This window comes from Argentina silus (assembly GCF_951799395.1).
Source record: "Argentina silus genome assembly, chromosome: X".
Taxonomy (NCBI): Eukaryota; Metazoa; Chordata; class Actinopteri; order Argentiniformes; family Argentinidae; genus Argentina; species Argentina silus.
This window is the reverse complement of record NC_139653.1, coordinates 48,298,773-48,312,360: the sequence shown is the minus strand read 5'-3', so window position 1 is coordinate 48,312,360 and position 13,588 is coordinate 48,298,773. Positions and strand designations below refer to the sequence as shown.

At 48.0% G+C, this 13,588-nt stretch overlaps 2 protein-coding genes across 4 annotated transcripts in view; both read right to left on the bottom strand.

Moving 5' to 3' along the window:
• Positions 1–5,651, bottom strand: part of LOC310823244 (oxysterol-binding protein-related protein 9-like) — a gene marked incomplete at its 5' end in the record, with an annotated part of 39,704 nt that extends 34,053 nt beyond the window's left edge. For 2 of the 3 annotated variants that reach the window (XM_083696036.1, XM_083696035.1), the window contains 2 exons: positions 1,180–1,230; positions 5,532–5,642. In XM_083696036.1, coding sequence (XP_083552162.1) covers positions 1,180–1,230; positions 5,532–5,642 — 162 coding nt within the window. Of the gene's footprint in view, positions 1–1,179; positions 1,231–5,531 lie in introns of all 3 variants that reach the window. The other variant, XM_083696040.1, reaches the window with a different exon arrangement.
• A 4,096-nt stretch (positions 5,652–9,747) lies between these two features.
• Positions 9,748–13,588, bottom strand: part of abl2 (c-abl oncogene 2, non-receptor tyrosine kinase) — a gene marked incomplete at its 3' end in the record, with an annotated part of 13,456 nt that continues 9,615 nt past the window's right edge. The window contains exon 11 of the mRNA XM_083696033.1: positions 9,748–11,639. Within this exon, the coding sequence (XP_083552159.1) occupies positions 9,748–11,639 (1,892 nt within the window). The remainder of the gene's footprint in view (positions 11,640–13,588) is intronic.

Sequence of the window (13,588 nt, the reverse complement as noted above, 5' to 3'; positions counted from 1 at the left end):
TGAAGAAAATAGTTCAATATTTCGTCGTGTTCTTTTTTTCAAATATGTTTTTAGGGCATTTCTGCTTTATTGGGTTAGAGACAGTAGAGATTGACAGGAAGGATGGGAGAGAGAGGAGGGATGACATGCAAGATAGGTCGAGGGTCGTAATCGAACCAGGAACCTTGCGATTACGTGGTAAACGCGTTAGTGTGCTACGCCACCAAGCACCCCTTGTCATGTGTTCTTGACACAAACATCCATGCTGATGACAAGTGCTCTTCGGTTCATTGCAACTATTGACGTGTCAACAGTTTGACATGTCAATCAAACGATTTAACCTTTCATTGACAGTGTGGTCAAACCTGGAGATCAACCCAGATTGATCGGGTTGTTTCCTTAAGGACAGACGGGACACAAAAGGGTCATCACAATAAATTAGCAACTAAGGATCCATTTTGGGAAACACTGCATTAAAACCTATTTTGTAACTGTCTTCTCTGATGTAGAAGTCATACATCAAATGCTGCCACCTAGTGGACATCATCTCACACAGCAGTGGGTGTGCTTATTATACAGCATTATACGAGTGCTGCTGATCCTATTAAGAGTATGTGATTGAACGGCAGTAGAAAATAACATGCCATTTAGCTGATGCTTTTATCCAAAGCGACTTATATTGCAGTGAGTGCATATTTCAGTATATATGGCCCCAGCAGACAACCTAAGCGTTGTTAGCGCCATGCTCTACCAACTGAGCCACAGAGGACCGCAATCACTCAATCACTGCAAATTACTACCGCAAATACATAGGCTGATCCAGCTGGACGACCCAGAGCAATTTCCTTTAGAAAATAACAGGTGAATAGAACTGTTTTCATTTATATTTTGAATATGTTTTTTTTAGGGCATTTCTGCTTTATTGGGATAGAGACAGTCGAGATTGACAGGAAGGATGGGAGAGAGAGAGAGGAGAGATGACATGCAAGATAGGTCGAGGGTCGGAATCGAACCAGGAACCTTGCGATTACGTGGTGAGCGCATTAGTGTGCTACGCCACTAAGCGACCCTATATTTTGAAGGTCAATGAGACAGTTGGAAAAGAGAGGGGGAGACAGATGGGGGGGGGGGGGGGCAAGGAAGGGAGTTGTGTGTACCACTGCAGTAGACCAACATCCAGACCAAACTCCAGCTCCTTACCCTGAGACGTACACAGCCCCTTCTTGAGCCTCGCATCATCTTGTCCTTTGACTGGAAATGAACGAGAGAACAAATTAGGTTTGAAAAAGTGCAGCAGAGAAAAGAAAGAAACACAGGTAGGGTTCGGGTGAACACCTCATCAAAACAAGTTGCTAACCTGAAGCCCACCCATGTTAGGTAGGTACGTACTTTTTTTGATCCCTGAGGGTAAACTAAGGCGTTACAGCAGCTCACATGACAAACAACAACAAAATAAAGTGACAATAGAATAATAAATAAAATAGACATCTGAAACATTATATACAGTAGGAACAGTCCAGTATGATGATCACCCCGGTCTAGCCAGCCGGAGGAGGAGTTGTATAGCCTTATTGCGGCAGGCAGAAGAGACCTCCTATAGCGCTTCTTAGTGCAACGTGGTGGTAGTAATCTGTTGCTAAAGGAGCTTCTCTGCTCTGCCACAGTGTCATGTAGGGGATGGGAGGGATTGTCCATGATGGCCTGGAGTTTGGTCCTCATCCACCTATTGTCCACCTCCTCTACAGTGTCCAGAGTGACACCGAGGACAGAACCAGCTTTCCTAATAAGCTTGTTCAGCCTCTTGGTGTCACCTTCCTTGATGCTGCCCCCCCAGCATACCACCACGTACAGCACTGCACTGGCCACCACTGACTGACTGGTAGAACATGTTCAGCAGAGTCCTGCACCAAAGGACCTGAGCCTCGTCAGGAGATAAAGCCGGCTCTGGACTCTCTTGTCCAGGACATCTGTGTTACCAGTCCAGTCCAGTTTATTGTTCAGGTGCACCCCCAGGTACTTGTAGCTCTGAACCACCTCCCCGTCCTCCCCCTGGTTGGAAACAAGACAGGGAGACTCTAGTCCTCCTAGTAGCAGGTGATTCTGCTCACATCACTGAACAAAACTGTCCACCAGGCCTCTGTACTCTGTCTCCTGGCCTCCACTGACACATCCCACAATAGCAGAATCGTCCGCTGAACTTTTGCAGATGGCAAGTATCTTTGTTGTGCCTGAAGTCCGAGGTACAGAGGGTGAAGAGGAAGAGAGCCAGAACTGTCCTCTGGAGGGCGCCAGTGCTGCTCACCACCCAGTCCGACACACATCCCTGCAGCTGTACAAACTGTGGCCTGTTGGTCAGGTAGTTCATAATCCAGGAAACAATGGGGGAGTCCACATGCACCCTCAGCAGCTTATCCGCAAGTAGTAAGGGCTGTATGGTGTTAAATGCACTGGAGAAGTCAAAGAACATGACCCTCACAGTGTTGCCAGCCTTATATAAATGGGAGTGAGCTCTGTGTAGCAGGTAGATGATGGCATACCAACCTGGTAGGAAAACTGCAGGGGGTCCAAGGATATCTTCACCAGGATCCTCATGTGTGCTAGCACCAGTCTTTCCATGGTCTTCATGATGTGGCAAAGCTACTGGTCTATAGTCATTCAGAACACTGGGGTTCCTTTTCTTTGGTACCGGTACCAGACAAGATGTTTTCCACATTGATTGGACCTTTTCCAGACTAAGGCTCAAGTTAAAGAGGTACTTGAGTACTCCACGCTGGTCCATGCAGACTTTGAGCACCCTCGGGCTCACACCGTCAGGGTCCGCAGCCTTCCTGGTGCAGAGTTTCCCCAGCTCTCTCTTCACCTGAGCCGTACTGATGAAGACACTGGATGGTGGGGGGGTTGTTGTCTGTGGCAGTGGTGTCGGGGGGCAGAATGATGGGAGGTGCTGAAAAGTTGTGAAGTGAGAAAATGGTGGGGCTGGAGGAGGAGGGGAATGAATGGAGGGGAGGTGTGAATGGAGTCAGAGGGACTGGAGAGGGAGAGGGAAGGGAGAGGGAGAGGGAAGGGAGCGGGAGAGGGAAGGGAGAGTGTACTGGATGGGACAAAGGGGTAGGTGAGATGTGTGAATGTGTCCAGAGGGCAGGGGGAGGGGAGGGGGGCTGGTCGGGTAGCTGAGCAGGGCTGGAGGAGCTGGGGGGAGGGGAAGGAGGAGGAGGACAGAGTGGAGAGTTGTTGGTGGAGCTGGGGGGAGAGAGACAAAGAGTCCCCCGAGTCAAACCTATGGAAGAACTGGTTCAACTTGTTTTTGCTGCACTGACGGTGAATCCTGTCCACCCACACTGTCTGAAAGCCCTCGATGTTGGTGTCATGTCTCCGTAAAACACATGAGACTGTATTCATGGTATTCCTTCTGTCCTCTCGACAGTGCCGTAAGCTCCTCCATCTTATTGCCCAGAGATCTCACGTTGCCCATGATGGTAGAAGGAAGATACGGTTTATTTAGCTTTTTCTTCATCTGTAGCTCTGCTTCCCCAATGCCGTCTCCTTATTTCCTCCAGTACAGTGGGCTGCTCGCCGACAACCATTGCCGGCTGAGCCAACATGATCAGCTGTTCTCGAAAGTAAACAATCGCGGTCTCACAGCACGCAAATCCACCAGGAATAAAAACAGTCCCCATGAGTAGTAAAACAGTGAAAAAGTAAAAAGGTTTAGTGTCCATGGTTACTTGCTTAAATTTCTATGTCTGTTTTAACAAACAGTATAAAAACTATTATAAACTACTATAAATAACAAAAAAGGGCTGCTGAATGTATATTAATGAAAATAACATAAATAACATGAAAAATCAAGCATATTCCTCAGCCACAAGAGCTTCTCTACCAGAGCTAACGTGAGGGGCGGGGTCTCCAACGTGGAAGACACTAGTGTCTACCATCAGACCAAGACGACATCGTCAAGGTCCGAGGGGCGACACTTTTGACATGTTACACAGTTTACATGTCTCAGGCAGGGCTACCTCATCACGAGAGTGTGATTCCAAATCACCTCTGTTACATAAACATTACATGAAGTAGGCCTGTTATTGACTGCCTGTAATTTCCCCTCGGAGATCAATAAAGGTATACATTATGATTATTATTATCATTCTCTACTGCATTAATTGGCAACATTTGAATCAAACTTAAGCCATGTCCAAAAATCCCCATATCATTACACAGCCCTGCTTCTCTTCATTGGTTAGATAAGTAGGCAAGAGAGACAGTTGTTTCATAACTAGGGGAAAAAAAAAAAGAAAAAAAAAATCGAGGACAGAAAGCTCCCTAAAGAACAAGTACTCTCTGTGTCTACCGCTGGGAACACTATGTAGAGCTAGCATACCGTAGAAATCACACTCTCCTGATGAGGTAGCCCTGTTTATAGACATAGAAACCTCAAGTGCCGCCCTCAGACCTTGAGGGTGTTCTTTTGGTCTAATGGTAGACGCTTGTGTCTTCAACGTGGGAGATCCAGGTTTGAACCCCGCCCGTCACACTAGTACATATAGCCTACATTGTTTCCCAAACTCGATAGATCTGGCTGGTTACTGCTCCACTGCTTACTGTCATAAACCACTGTTCCCCTGAATGCGAGATGTGAGATCATAAATGTGAGGTCATATGCTTGAATCTGACCTGCACAGTCAAGGCTACCTGACAAACACTGCATCAGAGATTAACGTCTGACAGTTTCTCCATTAGGTGGGACATGAACGGTCCGTCACTGACGCTCACAATAAGCAATGCACCAAGTGTATTATCGATGAACCCACCACACAGTGAACACAGGGACATCTAGTGTTTCAATGGGGTTCCTAATAACAGTGTGAGTAGCTATATCTGGCTATGGGGGGGTTGGCATTTGCAACAACTTAAACACTAGCATTTCACGTGACATTTTAAGATGTTGGCGTGCGAACTGTTTCCCAGGGGCGTAAACCACTAGGACGCAAACAAGCTTAATCTATTGACGTGATGCCAATAAGTGGCTTGGAATGTGAACCGCTAGCTGTCACTTCTGATAACTACTCGGCTAGCTTAGATGGCTAACCTTGTCACCTCCCGTTGGTGGTGCCATGCTATGATTGACAACTCCTGCTACGCTACTTTTGAGGTCTCGAGTGATCGAAGTGATCGAGCCCAGTATTGCTTTCATATTGACATGAAAGGGCGTATCACACATTACATGTTTGTATTGTACAAGTCTTGCAACACAGGTGAAAAGCAACTAGCCCACAACAGTAACGTAGCCAGAGCTAGCTTAGCATTGCTACTACATTACTCTAGATACGAATAAGTAGTGGAAATACTGCCATTTCATTTGCTAGCTGGTCCCCCACTAAGGCTATGATAGGTCAACCGCGGGTCTGTCACTGACAGCCCTCGCCCACTTTAGCCAGCTGAGAGTCCCAACTCCCGATACGCAGGCCCCTGTTCCTGCTTGCTTCTGACAACCGGTGGCAACTAACATTACTGCTTCCCAGGTAATTCTTTACTAAGAACAACACAATACGCACCGTGTAGTATGACAACAAGCCGGCATTGTAGTCCAAGACAAACCAGCGGTACTGCCAGCCTTTCATGACGTTAGTCCACTTGCTGAGCGGCCCTTCCATAATCGACGCCATCTTTACACTTGGCCACAGAGTACAAGGGGAGGAGTCGGTATGGAGAAAAGCAAGCGTCACTGGTTGTCAAAAGTTCTGATGCCGATGACCCAATGATCTATGATGGCCCTGGTCAATATTAAAAAATATGGATATATAGCTATACAAAGTGTATTGATCGAAAGTGAATAAGTTCATCTTCATAGCTGTTGTTGTATGTTTTGGGCTTTATAATCAAAGACCGCATGCAACCAGAGGACTGAATGCCATTTCTCCCCAGGTTAGTTCTGTTCCTCTAACAATGCATCCTAGTACAATAGCAGGCTGCGCTGCATTCCTGAGCGTTTGAATACACCCCTGCTCCTTCCCTAAAAATACACTTCTGAAAACAAGGTACTGTGATGTAGGTCTATAAACAAAGGTTATACAGTGTTTGTCTTTGATCCTATGTGTCAATGTTTTATCACACTTTCAATACATGTCTTGAGAGCAGGCGTGGTTGTGGTAGTGGGTACGGTTGCTACGCACACACAAGCTGACAAAGAATAATAAAGGACCATCGAATTCTTCAACATTTTTATTTATTATTTACATCAAGTTGAACACTGATAGGGAGAACTTCACAGTTATATACTATTGTATGTGAGCTTTAAATTAAAAACACACAAAATATATATTTTCTGACAATAAAAAAAAGTGAATATGTTAACCTCATCCTCAGCCATTTTCATCCCTGTTAAATTCACATATTCAAAATGAATCGTTTTCCATTCGCATTGCACTCGTTCATCTGGCGGGGAAGTGGCCTTTGGTATATATCACGTGTTACAGACGAGGTTCTCAGCACCGTTCTGATCGAACAGGAGGGAGCCTCAGGGTCCAAAAAACATGAACAGAAATAAATACAGTCAAAATAAATAAAGGGAACACAAAGATTAATCATAACAAAACAAAAAAAAACGGGGTAGAAATTAAGAATGAGCACTTGAACCTTTAAAAGAAAAAAAGAAATGTATGGATTCTGAAAAAAATCTGATCATGAGTTTTCCCACTGGAGAGCACTAAGGAGACACTGGTGTTATCAGGCGAACCAGAGCGTTCCCCTAGCACAAACTGATTAGCCCTGTTGGTGATGGTGTATTCCAACAATTAATCTCCTCTGCAGGACCAGTCAAATAAGAGACGGCCTCAAAGCCACTGTAAGAGAGCGAGAGAGAGAGTCTGGACCAAGCTGTGTTTACAGGAGTCTGACGGGAGCGGACTGAGAATTAATCAGAATATGAAGAGATGAACTGAGCATAAGGACATAAAGGTGACAGGCAACATGGACAAAAGGCCTAATGAGACACGGTACTGTGAGAGAAGAGGCTAGTATTCATTAAGAATGTCACAGGCAGCCAGAGGAGAGGATGCAGTCGGTTTAATAGTTCAGCTCCCTCAGGTACACACAGCAGCAGCTTGGGGAGGCTGGTGGAGGTAGACATTGGAGGACAGGGCTCATTGCAAATGCACGGAACCGAATTAGGAACGGTATCAAAACACGCGTCGGGTTAGGTAGGTGTTTACCTACCGTTTCTCATTCCGTTCTATGCGTCACCATGAGCTCGTCCTATGGTTTTTCTACCTCCACCAGCCTCCCCTGGACACCAGAGGATCAGTCTAATGCTGGTGTCACTAGATGGAGAGGCAGCTCAGCTGTGCAGAAGCTGTATCTAAGCAACCAGTCAACCAAGCCCACCTAAACAAAGGAGACACATTGCACATTTTCCTTTCAAGTTAAGAGTCTGAGAATATTTACTCCCAATAACATTAGCAATATTGTGATATTCCTACTTGGCCACAATCTCATATATATAAAAGAAAAAAAAAATGTAATCTGAAAACAATAAAGCACAGAAGATATTTTATAATTGTACATATCGCTGCGTTATCCGTTTCTAGGCTTAGCAATGCAGCGTATGTGACACATCTCCCCTAGAAGGCACCATGAATCATAAGGGAAACATTACTGTATCCTGTAGCAAAAAAGAAAATGGCAATTTTAATTACTGTATTCATTGGAACGTCACAGTGAAGAGAAACCATTTAGTTTCATGACATCATGTTAGTCTAGAGGACCTTTTGAATGACCAGAGACGGAGAGAGAGAGAGAGCATAAGAGAGAGAGAGAGGGAGGGAGAGGGAGAGAGAGAGAGAGAGGGAAGGAGAGAGACACACCCTGAAGCTGATCTGCTGGGTAAACACTCACATGGACAGAGAGCTGGTCTCCCATTGGCTGTCAAACATGGCTCTATTAGTCTTAGAGAGAATAACAGCCAATGGGCCGGTTGTCCAGACACAGATTAAGCCGAGCCCTGGACAAAAAAACATTTTCAATAGAAAACCTCCATTGAAGATGCATTTCAGTGTAGGATTAGGCCTAATGTGTGTCCAGGGAGACCAGCCCATTGTGTATGAACGACATGGCAGGGTGTGACCAGCCTCGTATTAGGGACGAAAGCAGGAAACTGATTTGGGAATGTGTGTGTAGACGCTACATCAGTCATGTGACCTGAGCAACATGACCTCACTAGTCATGCTGAAGCCTTCTAGAACACACTGAACCAACGCTTCAACGTTCCGTTTGAAGAGTTGCCGAGTAGAATGATTGATATTGGGGTTGATGAATATATGACCAAACAATTATAAAACTGATCAAAACCTCATCTTCTCCAGGGAAGATGGCCACTCATGCAGATGGATATTCCAACATGTTCATAACTGAAGAAAAACAATACATTCATTAATTAGATCGAAGGGGCGGGGCCTCAGTCCTGCAGGCAATAACACACTTCCTGTTTCCTTTCCATAGTCAAACACTTTTTCCTGGATATGAAATAAAGCAAATATTTACATAACATCTTTTCAAAATATGTCTGTGCTTTTAATAAAAAAAAAAGAATAATTTAAAATTCAAGTTCATACATTGAAAAGACATTCTGAAAGTTTGAAAACCCAAATAAATGTACAATAATTCGCTCATGTGTTTTGCAGATTTTTCATACATTTGTAGAATCCAGGCACTGACAGACTGGGCCGTAGGGAGTCAGATCTAAAGGACACTTAGAGAAACACTGTCCCAACCCACACACTCTCTTCTTGCATCCTACCCTGCTCCCCTCCTTACTCTCCTCTCTAGCTCCAAAGACATAGATAATGTGCAGGGGAAATTGGACATAAATATTGAAATGCTTACATGTTCCATTCATGTGACACTAGTGTGTGTGTGTGTGTGTGTGTGTGTGGGTGAGAGTATGACTGAGCTCAAATCAAATGGAACCGCTAAGAACATGGACCCAACCCTGTGGTACACCCAGATGACTAGAACCTTCTCTATGTCCCAGGTGACTAAACCTTCTCGATGTCCTTAGGTGACTAGAACCTTCTCTATGTCCCAGGTGACTAGAACCTTCTCGATGTCCTTAGGTGACTAGAACCTTCTCTATGTCCCAGGTGACTAGAACCTTCTCAAGTGACTAGAACCTTCTCTATGTCCCAGGTGAGGTGAGCTTTGAACAATGACATGTTGTGAAGTCACAGCTAGTGTTGTTGATGGAAACAGGTGGTATGAGGTTTGACAGGTCACCAGTCTTCATACATTTGTCATCTCTACTCTGGTCCTTAGCGTAGCGGCTCATTGACACTCAGTTACACAGACTGACACCTTGTTCTGGACTCACTCCACATTCAGAGCACAGGAAGGCCTTAAACCCGGTGGCAGAGTTTTGAACTGGGGGGGGGGGCATAAAACAGTTACTTGGCGCAAAATGAACCAAACACATATAGTTTGGCATCATCAACAATGTTTGTTTGGCATCATCAACAATGTTTATATATACACAAGATTCAGAACAGTGTTCTCCACTGGCTTTTATGAAAAGAGTCGACTGTAAACAATAAAGAGATACGTATTTGTAGTGATTTTCTCTGAGGTACTTTTGAGATTCTTCTCTCTGTCCCCAAACGGTTAATTAGAACCAGAAACAATAAAAAAAGGGAATAGAAAGGACGAGTGTGACAGGGTCCGGGGGTGGGGGGAGGGGGGGGTAGGTGGTGGTGGTGGGGCGTGGGAGGGTCGTCATGTTGGCTACCTCTGCACCACATCACTAATCTCCTTGATGCAGGTCTGCAGGTTGTCCAGAGCCGGACTGGGCCCCCCCAAGCTTCCTCCTCCTCCTCCCCCTCCCCCTCCTCCTCCGCCCCCCCCAGACGAGGCCCTAAACTCCTGCAGGCTGAGCTCCAGCTTGCCCACCGCCTCCCGGAAGGCAAACTTGTTCCTCATCTGGGGGATGCAGTCCACGTAGCCGGAGCAGTAGTCCAGCAGCTGGTGTCCGGCGTCGACCACCTGGCTGCTGGAAGACGACTCAGGGCTGCCGTGGAGGGCGCTGCTCAGGCACTCTGCACACTCCAGCAGCACCTCCCTGCTCACCTTGTCCACGGGCAGCCTCTCCTGCTGCTGCCTGGGCCGCCGCAGCGCCACCTTAGATCCTCCAGAGGGCGCTGTGCTAGAGGAGTTGGTGGTGCTGCTGGCACCGTTGGCCAGTTTAGCGGTGGGTGTGTTGTTGTTGTTGGTGGAGGAGGAGGAGGAGGAAGCTGGAGGCACTTGTGGTGGCGGCACCGACGGTCTCCCCGTTGCCATGCCGACCGCTCGCCCTGGCCGCTTGGCGCCCCCGCCCCCATCCCCGTTGACCTCAATCCCCACTCCCCCGCCCGGCCCCCCCTGCTCCTCGCCGTCTCCACTGTAGGAGTGCTGCGTGCGCAGCAGGGTGGGGGGCGGAGGGGGCGCGCACTTGGGTTTGACCAGGCGCGGCCGGTCCGCCTGATGCTCCAGCAGTTTGAAGCGGTTGCCCTGGGAGTCGACCCCCACCAGGTGTACGTCCGCCGGGCTGTGCTTCAGCGTCGGAGAGATCAACACGGGCACCTTGTGGTTGTGAGGCGCCCCCCCCCCTGGTAGGCCCAGCCCCCCCGCTGTCTTAGAGGGTGACGACCACCCCTGTCTGTCCTGCACGCCCCCCTCCTGACCCTCCCTCCCCCGCAAGTGACAGTCCAAGTCGGACTCCCCGCCCACCCCGGGTCCTCTCACCCCCCCACCGCTGCCCCCCCCGCCTTCCCTCCCTCCTCCCCCCACCCCACGGGGCAGCAACTTGGCCTTTGGCCTATCCCTGATCTGGGCCGTGCCCTCGTCCATCCTCCGCGTCAGGCTGGCATCCCCCGCGGGGCGGGCGGCCCCGTTCTCCGGCTGGGACGTGGTGGAGGCCGTGCGCTCCAGAGGGGGCTTGCTGCTCCGGTTCCTGGGCAATGTCAGCGCCATCCGCTCCAGGTCTGGCAGCCCGGCTGACATGGACGAGGTGGAGTTGGACCTGGGGAAGGGCTTGCCCCCCCCACTGGACCCCCCACCCCCGTCCTCTGAGCAGGTGGACTTGCCCGTCCGTAGCCCCAGGGTCTTCTTGATGAGGCGGGGGGTAAAAAACCCTGCGAGCCCCGCCCAGCTACTACTACTGCTGCTGCTGCTGCCACCTCCCACCTGTGACCCCGCCCCCCCGGAGCCCTGGTTGGCTGTGGGCTTCTGTCCGAAGGTGGCACCGCAGCAGCGAGACTGGACGTGGTTGGCGTCTCCGTGGGACAGGGAGAAGCCGAGGCCGTCGGCCTGGGGGGGCAGGGGAGGGGGGAGGGCGCAGAAGCCTGCGGCGGGCTCGTACTTCTTATGAGGCTGCGTCTCCATCTCCCGGAACGAGCTGCTCCTCTTGGGCGGGGTGGGCAGGCTCTGCTGCAGCTGGGAGGAGGGAGAGGAAGAGGAGGAGGAGGAAGACTTCTTCTTCATGAAGGAGCTGAAGAAGCCCGCCTTGCGGTCGCGGGTGAAGGTGGTCTCCTGGCCGTCCTCGAGGAGGCTGTTGGGGGACTTGTCCCGTTGTTTCCGGGGCAGAGCGGGAGAGCTGCCAGAGCGGCTGTCTCCTCCTCCCAGCAGAGTGGCAACCAGACCTGGGGAGGAAAGGAAGCACAGGGTTACTACTGGCACCAGGCACATGCACAGGCTCTGTAATATATAATATACGCCATTTATCCAAAGCGACTTACATTGCAGTGAGTGCATACATTTTTCAGTATATATGGTCCCAGCGGGAATCAAACCCACAACCCTTAGCGTTGTTAGCGCCACGCTCTACCAACTGAGCCACAGAGGACCACAGCATGTACGTTCTGGAGTCTTGGTTGGGTTAATAGTGAAAACACACACACGCATGCGCACACACAGAGCATGGAGTTACGACTAGCTCCAGGCTGGCACATAGACACACCTCATTTCATTTTGTGCATCACAATGAGCCTGTCCTCTGATTTCTACCTCCACCAGCCTCCCCTGATACAGACACACAGTCATGTAACACCAGTGACTATACTTTGGGGAAAGTCTGCAGGCTAATCAACCATTGCAGCAGTTCACCTGTGCTATCTGTAATGTGATGACAATGTGATAACTGTGGTGTTTCAGTTCACCTGTGCTATCTGTAATGTGATGACAATGTGATAACTGTGGTGTTTAGATCAGTCATACCCATGCAGACATCATCTTGTTTCCCAAAGAGGCTATACTGCTCAATCCCTGTGTGTGTGTGTGTGTCATTGTGTGTGTGTGTGTGTGTGTGTGTGTGTATACTGGGGTGATAGAAGATTGGGTGTGGCACCAGGGGAGCATGGTGGGTGAGATGGGGTGTTTTTAGTTTTTTTGTATGTGGAAAAATGGAGCATAAGATACTATTTGTACGACACATGCCATAAATGCTTCAGAATAAACAGAGGTGTGGCTACAGGTGCCTTATAAATGTGCACTTATTGACTCCCATTTATAGATTTAAAAACAAAGGACTGGTGATGGAAACTCCCTCTAACTCATTGCAAGCACCCAAATGTGTTACCTCCATGAAGGGGAGAGAATGAGTACACACTTTAGGGAGAATTGGGGGAGAATGAGTACACACTTTAGGGAGAATGAGTACACACTTCCGGGGTAGAGGGGAGAGAATGAGTGCATACTTCATAGAGAAGGGTAGAGAATGAGTGTATACTTCATAGAGAAGGGTAGGGAATAAGTGTATACTTCTCATAGACAAGGGTAGAGAATGGGAGCCCTGCAATAGTTTGAATGGAAGGCCAGAGTGACTCAGCATGGCTGTAGGACGCCATGATGTCATGTCATCATCAGCGCTCTGGTTTCATCTTTGATCCATCCTCAGGATGTTCACTGTGTGTGTGTGTGTGTGTGTGTGTGTGTGTGTGTGTGTGTTGTTCACTGCTAACCCAACCAGGACAACAGAACATACATGTTGTAGGGCAAAATATTGAGAAAAAAAAAAGTGTTTTTAGGAGTGAAAATGAACTGACATAAATTGCCTCTCTTTTTAGGAGATTACAGTAAAACATGGAACAACGACAAAACTTTATTTTGAAACCATAAATAAACCATATAAAATAGACAAATTTAAATAGATAAAACACAAAATTGCAAAAAAACTAAACAACATACTGTGAGATGGTAGGTATAAGCTAATTTTAATTCAGGTATTGTTACAAAAGGCAGTCATGAATAGTGAAAGTTAAGGTTAGACTGTGACACCTTCAAACCTCAGGTTAACACACACACAGACAGACAGACAGACAGACAGGCAGACAGAGAGACAGAGACAGACAGACACAGACAGGCAGACAGACACAGACAGACACACGCACACACACAACTGACACAGAGACAGACAGACAGAGAGACAGATAGATGTATACTGTAGGTCTTGTCTGCTCATGTCTGGGGGAGGAGATGGATATGAAGGTAGGTGATGATAATATCTGGTACTATAGAGGTTATACAATATCCCCAACAGTGATTAATACCTAGAAGAGGATTGAGGAATAAAGACTGATCTGACCAGAGTTGT